Here is a 9,557-nt window from a genome sequence, read left to right as displayed (position 1 = left end):
CTCTCAATGTTAAAATTAACCTACCCTTAAAATTATAGACTGTTCATGTGTTTGTCAGTGGGCAAACTTACAAAAACAGCAAGGGATCAAAGAATTATTTCCCCCACTGTAGATAGATAGATAATAGATAAATATGGGATAGATAGACAGATAATAGATATATAATTGATAGATAGATAATATATAGATAAATGATAGAGAGGTAGAAAAAAAGAAGCAGCACTAACAGACAATATAAAGTCAATACGGGTGCAAAATATTTCAGGCAGTTACCAAACCTCCAGATAGCTAAAAAAAAATTAAAACAGCACTCCATCAAGAATTTAGGAAAAACTGTAATTTAAGAGCCCATTGGGGCTCAGCAACGTTTCAATTCTGTTGAGCTTGAAATAGGAGTGAAAATAGTCCATGGACAACTTCTATATAAAAAGATGCAGCCAATGGTACAGCTGGCTGTGAGTCCAAAACTCTGACCTCAGCCATTTAAATAAGGCATGATTTGGTTTCAGAATCACATGGCCATTGCTCTGCCACGAGTGGGCAGATTGTGAAACCTGCGATCAGCCCAGTCAGCTGTTTTAATAATGACATCAGTCTGGCTATGAAGTCTCGGCTTTGCTCAGCTGCTGATTTAGAATAATTTGTGATTCGCCCACACACAATGTACAATGCAGATCTCATCGGAGTACAATAATACTTTCTTTACTCAATCCACAGACTGAAGGCTAATGAACACTCGCTGTGTGTTCCTACTCTCTTCTTCTGACCTCTAGATGTGATTTTTATTTTGGCTCAGCTTCCACTGACGATCACACACACACAAGCTGACAGTGCCAGAGTAATAGTACATGAAGAAGCAAAGTCTGCCTCTCTTCCTACACGGACTAGTACAGAAGCGTTTCTTTTGATGAGTGAGATCCGTCAACAGCAGCTTGTTGTTGGTTTTCAGATAGAAATAGACTTTTTTTTCATATTGCACGGATTTTAAATATATGAAAAACACATAATGAAGACGTCTTAGGATGAGAATACGGCGTACACATTATATGTAATTTGTTTTTAACTTTATTATTTGAAGTTACTGAACAGATTAGGGAAAGAAGAGCTGACACGGCGCCATGTCCTGCATCATTTCTTCTTCTTTATTGAGGCCGTCATTTTGCTGGGGGCTTCAGATGTAGACATTGTGGTCGCGGTTGTGGACGTGGGCTGTTAAATAAAAATATTCATCAATTGGATATTAGTGACATATACTATTAACCCTACCACTTACGCTCTTTACTACAGTTACAACACAATAGTGCAGCAGCCATAGGATCAGTAGCAGATTTTCTGGACTATTGGTCCATTGGTTATCAGATATTTATAAGCTATTATGCATAAGTTTTACATTAAAGGGCATTCCCAGACTTGGAAAAACATGGCTTTCTTACAAAAACACCTCCACCCTATTACAGCTGATCGGCGGGGGTGCCAGGTGTCAGACCCCGGCTGATCAGACATTGATGACCTATCCTACGGATAGGTCTTCAATGCTATAGTAGTGGACAACCTCTTTAAAGCAAGCATTTTGTGCCCTGTAACCCATGGTCCATTTGCACTCTCGAGTTCAGAACTTTACAAAAACACCTCCACCCTATTACAGCTGATCGGCGGGGGTGCCGGGTGTCAGACCCCTGGCTGATCAGACATTGATGACCTATCCTATGGATAGGTTTTCAATGCTAAAGTAGTGGACAACCTCTTTAAGGCAAGAGTGCCTTTTGTGCACTGTAACCCATGGACCATTTGCACTCTCTTGAGTCCAGAACTGACTTCCTGGTCCCCCAATTACATGTATTGTATTTTAAGAAATTACTGATATAATGATAGATTCCTTTTCCTGTAATCCGCCATAAAATTATTACAATAAAAAGTACTACACTTTCATTTTTTTTTCACTTTACATTTTTTATTACATTTTTGTGCTTTTTTTAAAATCTGTTTTATTACCTTATCCCTAAACCTAATCCTAGCCTCTAACTCCTGCTCTAATCCTAACTCTAGCCTTAACAAGTGTAATAAAAAAATGAAAAATTTATTACAGTAAAAGTGTTTATTTTACTAGAGACACTTTTTTAAATTTGGGACTGTTCTCCTAGCAAGTTTCTCCTCTCACATTCTTACATTCTACCATTCATCAGATGCTCATCCTCTGTCATGTTTACATAGGTAGGATGACAAAAGCTCTCAGTATAATGTAGTGAGCTTTGTCATCTCTGTCATTCCCTTTACAGAGCGAAGCAGCCAATAACAAACTCATCTCCACTGCTGTGCTCTTATTAAGTAACGAACAAGATGACAAAGTTCACTTCAAGATATTGAGAGCTACTGTCATCTCGACTGCTGCTTATGTAGAGCACAGCAGCTGATGACAAGCTCATCTCGACTGCTGCACTCTGCGTGGGAACTGGCTATAGCAACCGAGATGACAAAGAAGTTACTGACTGCTGTACGTATTCACGTATTCAGCTCAACACCTATTGTTTGAACACTCAATGCGCTCTTGAGTTGCTACTGGCAAGATACCCAAGGAGATTACCCAGCTCAGGTCCTCCTAAATCATTTGAGATTGGTTCTGGGGGAGCTGAGCTTAAATTTTGTGCCTTTAAGAATTTGGCACTTGGTGCAAGACCCGCACTATGCAGCTGCCATCCCTGTCCAGAGGTTGAGTCTGATACTGCAATTATATCCCTATAAAGCTGAGCTGCAATATCAGATTCAACCTGGTGCTTTTTTGTAGAGCAGTATTTCAAATCTGCTTTTGGAAATATGCCCAGAACTTATTAGGGTACTTACAGTGAGTACGGAAAGTATTCAGACCCCTTTAAATTTTTCACTCTTTGTTACATTGCAGCCATTTGGTAAATTCTAAAAAGTTCATTTTTAGTTCTCATTAAAGTACACTCTGCACCCCATCTTGACTGAAAAAAATCAGAAATGTAGAAATTTTTGCAAATTTATTAAAATAGAAAACCTGAAATATCACATGGTTATAAGTATTCAGACCCTTTGCTCAGTATTGAGTAGAAGCACCCTTTTGAGCTGGTACAGCCATGAGTCTTCTTGGGAATGATGCAACAAGTTTTTTACACCTGGATTTGGGGATCCTCTGCCATTCTACCTTGCAGATACTTTCCAGTTACGTCAGGTTGGATGGTGAATGTTGGTGGACAGCCATTTTCAGGTCTCTCCAGAGATGCTCAATTGGGTTTAGGTCAGGCCTCTGGCTGGGCCAGTCAAGAATGGTCACAGAGTTGTTCTGAAGCCACTCCTTTGTTATTTTAGCTGTGTGCTTAGGGTCATTGCCTTGTTGAAAGGTGAACCTTCGGCCAAGTCTGAGGTCCAGAGCACTCTGGAAGAAGTTTTCATCCAGGATATCTCTGTATTTGGACGCATTCATGTTTCCTTCAATTGTAACCAGTTGTCCTGTCCCTGCAGCTGAAAAACACCCCCATAGCATGATGCTGCCACCACCATGTTTCACTGTTGGGATTGTATTGGGTAGGTGATAAGCAGTGCCTGGTTTTCTCCACACATACCACTTAGAATTATCACCAAAAAGTTCTATCTTCGTCTCATCAGACCAGAGAATGTTATTTCTCATCCTCTGGGAGTCCTGCATGTGTTTTTGAGCAAACTCTATGCGGGCTTTCATATGTCTTGCATTGAGGAGAGGCTTCCGTCTGGCCACTCTGCCATAAAGGTCCGACTGGTGGAGGGCTGCAGTGATAGTTGACTTAGGGGAACTTTCTCCCATCTCCTTACTGCATCTCTGGAGCTCAGCCACAGTGATCTTGGGGTTCTTCTTTACCTCTCTCACCAGGTCTAGGAAGACTTCTGGTGGTCCCAAACTTCTTCCATTTAAGGATTATGGAGGCCACTGTGCTCTTAGGAACCTTGAGTAATGCAGACATTTTTTTATAACCTTGGCCAGATCGGTGCCTTGCCACAATTCTGTCTCTGAGCTCCTTGGGCAGTTCCTTTGAGCTCATGATTCTCATTTTGTCTGACATGCACTGTGAGGTCTTATATAGACAGGTGTGTGCCTTTCCACTTTAAGTCCTATCAGTTTAATTAATCACAGCTGGACTCCAATGAAGGAGTAGAACCATCTCAAGGAGGATCACAAGGAAATGGACAGCATGTGACTTGAATAAGAGTGTCTGAGCAAAGGTTCTGAATACTTATGACCATGTGATATTTCAGTTTTTCTTTTTTAATAAATTTGCAAAAATTTCTACATTTCTGTTTTTTTTTCAGTCAAGATGGGGTGCAGAGTGTACTTTAATGAGAAAAAAAAATAACTTTTTAGAATTTACCAAATGGCTGCAATGAAACAAAGAGTGAAAAATGTAAAGGGGTCTGAATACTTTCCGTACCCACTGTACATCCATACACCCACCCATGAAATTGTGGGCATGTGGCCAAGCTGGCTTGGTAAGTGATGAACGTCTAGGTGCTGAAACTATCTAAGGCTTTTGATAGACCTTCAAAGTAAGGGAGTTAAAGGGAATTCTTTGGTTCAAATATTTAAAAGGGGATGTCTCATAAACGACATTTATCACAGAATTGATCATAAAAGTACTATAGTCTGGTTGATGAGATCCCCATCTATCCCAAGATGAGATGAGCATGTGAGAGTGATACTGAGCATGTGAGACCACTATCCCATTTCCTGACATCTATAAACAGTCATTGGACTGATAATGGAGCAGTGGCTGCACATGCTCAGTAATGTTTCATTCAACCAAGGGACTGTAGGATCTTCATTCTCATGATTGGTGAGGAGCAGACCCCTGGGGGTTAAACATGTATCACCTGTGGACCCCAGTTGATAATTCACACAGCTGACAGTTTGGTACAATTATACCCAGTCCTGACAACTCTCTGTGCGCTAAGGAGATAAATCTATCTCCTGTCCTGCATCACTGTAGGTAAAATATATTATTTTGGAGTCTGGGAGATTGTTTAGACCTGATATAACAATAGCAAAAACCTCAGCAAACCTCAAAATCGTTTCCTTAAACCAATCAATATAATGGGTAATAATTTGAGTACATTTATAACTCCGGAAAAAATATCCGAATAAAAATAGTAACCAAGGATGAGACTCACCGATGACGATCGCTTGTTGAAGAGCACCTCCCGCACCTAAATGTAGATTGCACAATTACATTGCATTATTGATATCGATAGAAGTTGCATCTAATAATATATATAGTACTGTCCAACCACTCTTCTCCAAGTATAAGGCAAGATAGGAAATTATGAAGTGTTGGAATTAAACCTACATTATAGAGCGTTACATTTTTAGTCACGCAAAATGCTCGCCGATCCCAAGATTGATGTGACATTTAGGTTTCTGGAGCGCTCATTTACCTCAATATGGAGTGATTTCACATAGGCATAAAACAATCCACTAAGAAAAGGGACGAGACCAATTGATCAGTGGCGTCCAGTTTAGACGTTGTAAAGATTAATGTGTTATATAAAAGGCCCAAGAGAAAATATATTACAAGATGGGTCCAATGTTTGACATCCAATCATGGAAAAATATGTTATGGGGTCTGAGTAGGGTATGTTGGAGGCAACAGAGAAAGTTAGTTTCAGGATTTGTCCACCCTATATAGAACTGGTCTATGTACAATTTAATTGAATCGTAAACTGTTGTCATGCGCAACGATTAAATGACTGATAAATTATATCTGATCTTAGGGTTGGAATGAGCCCATTCAAAAACCATGTAACCCTTCGGTTAGCCCAATTCTTTGACACAATTATGAAGCCAAAAATTCCAGCAGAAGACAACCCCAATTGAAGGTTACCCACTAGGAAGAAACTGTTCAGAATGTGAAAGTTGCCAACCCACCAGCTGGATGTTGATGTCAGAGGACATCGTAGGGAGTGCAGAGTAGTGGTGCCAGTTGGGAAGATGGGTGTACTTTGTTTTCTTACACTGTCCTGGCCCATTAAGATTAACTTTAGAATGAATGGAGAACCCCTTTAATAGTGGATGTGTATTTATTCTGTATAGATATAGGGCATCCCTCAGGAGCGTTGTTAGCTACTGGACCATATGGTCTGTTATGACTGAACGTGAGCCAACAGTAGACCTTTTCTGAATGATCCAATCTATAAGACTTAATAATGTAATAACTTACCTTTCTTTCTGTGATGCAAGTCAGAAGGATAAAGAAGCCCTGCAAAAATACGTATAGATTAAACTATAATAAATGTATAAAAATAATATATATAAAGATCTGCAATGGATGGTATAGAGTGCTATTCATCTCCACAAAACGACAGGCACCAAGTCAGAAACCGATGGTCCCCTAGAAATAAGACATTGGCGTCTGTCTCATGGTAGACATCATGTTATTGATTCGATACTGTGCTGTGGTTTCCTTTATAAATAGAAACCATGATACAGATGTGAATAGGGCCTAATTGTTACCATACAGAAAACAATAAGCTGCAATACTAAACCAGACAGAGCTAGTAGACAACAAGAGAACTGATTCTGGGGGAAAAAATTCACACAACCCATTAAGGTCTTCAGATCATCATTTTAATATTGAGGAAGGTTCTGCTGCTCTGAATGTACTTGGGCAAATCATCAAGATCCGCTGCTGGCAGCTCCTTTTGTAATCACCAATTAATGTGAAAGACAAGTCTAGTGATGCTGCAGGACATGGTAGCATGTTTAGGTCAAGCAGGCTGCTCACAATACCACGAGCAACTTGCGGCCTGGCATTGTCAAATAGAAAAATGGCTCCTGGGACACTTTTAAGAAAAGGCCATACCCTGGTTCTACAACCAAATCAGTGTACCTAGAGTGAAGATGAATGAAGACTAGAGGGGTCTGAATACCGTACATTATTCCATCCCACTCCTTAATCCCAGAGTTGGACCGGTGTGATGTTCCGTTGTGAAGGCCTTTTCATCTCCTGCTATCAATGTGTCAAAGACAAAAGCGAGACTCATCACTGAAGAGGGTAGACCTCTATTCCAGCATCCATTCCCATTTTGCTCTGCACCATGATAGCCTTTGAGAGCGGTGGCTTGAGTTTAATGTAACACCTGTAGCTGGACATCTGGTCGTAGCCCAATGTCATGCAAACTCTTCGTGCCTTCTGATGGTTTGTATAGATACGGTATGATGCCTTAGGCTTCAAAACAGAGGTTCTGACTTGTCTTCCATTGAGCACATTGGAGAGGTCACTGGTCGCCAGTTGCACATGAGCTGCCAGTAGTGGATCTTGATAATTTGCCCAATTGCATTCAGCGTGGCAGAACATTCCTCAGATGACCATTAATAATCTCATTGATAGCAGCCAAGGCTGTAAGTGCGGGGATTTCTGCATGTGGCGCTTATACTCCATACTGAATAAATTGAGACCTTTTGAAAATTTTGGTTTTTTTGATCATTTGCAGATCAATAACATATCTCTCTATCCTGTAATTTCCATAATTCTACAACTTTTCCGTGTTAGTGTCGCAATTTTAACTTTGAGGAGTGTATGTTTTTTAGGGTTTATTCAGATGTCTGATTTTTCACGTTCGAGTGCTATTCATGATTTTCACGGATAGCATTCGTACCTGTGATAGTCTATGGGATCATCCACATGTCTGATTTTTTTTTTCAGACCGAGTGAGTCTGGTCAAAATCGGCAACGCAAGTGAATGGGTCTTAAAAAAAATTGATTAGGATAAGGTTCTTGCACTCAAAATAACAATAGCACAGAGGTCAAAGGTTCTATTTATGTCCTTTTATTGATGTACATACAGCAAAATTCAAATATAAAGGAAGATTCCTGCCCAACGTTTCAACCCTCACGGGTTTTCATCAGGGGCTTTAAAGACCATATAAAGATTTGAAGAATATATGGTCAGGATTCACTGCGAATAGTGAATATTGGATGTCCAACTGGTCAGTGAGAAATGGTAGAATGTGGCTACAACCAGTGCACTACAACCCCTGGCAAAAATTCACCGGGCTCAGAGGATGTTCATTCAGTTGTTCAGACATGGCAGAAAACTAAAGTAATTTCAAATGGCAACTTTAGGGCTTTAAGAAACACTAAAAGAAATCAAGATAAAAAATGTGGTACTCAATAAGGGTAATTTTTTCAGACCAAGCAGAGGGAAAAAAAATTATGGAATCACTCAATTCTGAGGAAAAAATTATGGAATCATGAAAAACAAACACACAAAAGAACACTCCAATACATCACTAGTATTTTGTTGCACCACCTCTGGCTTTAATAACAGCTTGCAGTCTCTGAGGCATGGACTTAATGAGTGACAAACAGTACTCTTCATCAATCTGGCTCTAACTTTCTCTGATTGCTGTTGCCAGATCAGCTTTGCAGGTTGGAGCCTTGTCATGGATCATTTTCTTCAACTTCCACCAAAGATTTTCCATTAGATTGAGATCCGGACTATTTGCAGGCCATGACATTGACCTTATGTGTCCTCTTTCAAGGAATGTTTTTTCACAGTTTTTGCTCTATGGCAGGATGCATTATCATCTTGAAAAAGGATGTCATCATCCCCAAACATCCTTTCAATTGATGGGATAAGAAAACTGTCCAAAATATCAATGTAAACTTGGGCATTTATTGAAGATGTAATGACAGCCATCTCCCCAGTGCCTTTACCTGACATGCAGCCCCATATCATCAATGACTGTGGAAATTAGCATGTTCTCTTCATGCAGTCATCTTTATAAATCTCATTGGAACGGCACCAAACTAAAGTTCCAGCATCATCACCTTGCCCAATGCAGATTCGCGATTCATCACTGAATATGACTTTCATCCAGTCATCCACAGTCCACGATTGCTTTTCCTTAGCCCATTGTAACCTTGTTTTTTTACTGTTTAGGTGTTAATGATGGCTTATGTTTAGCTTTTCTGTATGTAAATCCCATTTCCTTTAGGCGGTTTCTTACCGTTCAGTCACAGACATTGACTCCAGTTTCCTCCCATTCGTTCCTCATTTGTTTTGTTGTGCATTTCCTGTTTTGGAGACATATTGCTTTAAGTTTCCGGTCTTGACGCTTTGATGTCTTCCTTGGTCTACCAGTATGTTTGCCTTTAACAACCTTCCCATGTTGTTTGTATTTGGTCCAGATTTTAGACACTGCTGACTGTAAACAACCAACATCTTTTGCAACATTGCGTGATGATTTACCTTCTTTTAAGAGTTGGATAATCCTCTCCTTTGTTTCAATTGACATCTCTTGTGTTGGAGCCATGATTCATGTCAGTCCACTTGGTGCAACAGCTCTCCAAGGTGTGATCACTCCTTTTTAGATGCAGACTAACGAGCAGATCTAATTTGATGCAGGTGTTAGTTTTGGAAATGAAAATTTACAGGGTGATTCCATAATTTTTTCCTCAGAATTGAGTGATTCCATAATTTTTTCCCTCTGCTTGGTCTGAAAAAAATTACCTTGACTGAGTACCACATTTTTAATCTTGATTTCTTTTAGTGTTTCTTAAAGCCCTAAA

General features: G+C 39.8%; 1 protein-coding gene across 1 annotated transcript in view; it reads right to left on the bottom strand.

Annotated features, from left to right (window-relative positions):
• Positions 1–1,128: 1,128 nt before the first annotated feature.
• Positions 1,129–9,557, bottom strand: part of LOC141258483 (adhesion G-protein coupled receptor F3-like) — a 65,401-nt gene continuing 56,972 nt past the window's right edge. Inside the window, exons 13-14 of the mRNA XM_073673476.1 lie at positions 6,204–6,242; positions 1,129–1,209 (exon numbers count right to left, since the gene is read on the bottom strand). Coding sequence (XP_073529577.1) covers positions 1,129–1,209; positions 6,204–6,242 — 120 coding nt within the window. The remainder of the gene's footprint in view (positions 1,210–6,203; positions 6,243–9,557) is intronic.

The sequence above is a fragment of the Phyllobates terribilis genome, unplaced genomic scaffold (assembly GCF_046119375.1).
Source record: "Phyllobates terribilis strain yellow unplaced genomic scaffold, ASM4611937v1 Scaffold_3__8_contigs__length_932513732, whole genome shotgun sequence".
Classification (NCBI taxonomy): Eukaryota; Metazoa; Chordata; class Amphibia; order Anura; family Dendrobatidae; genus Phyllobates; species Phyllobates terribilis.
The sequence above is the reverse complement of the archived record's forward strand: the minus strand, read 5'-3'. Positions and strand labels throughout refer to the sequence as shown.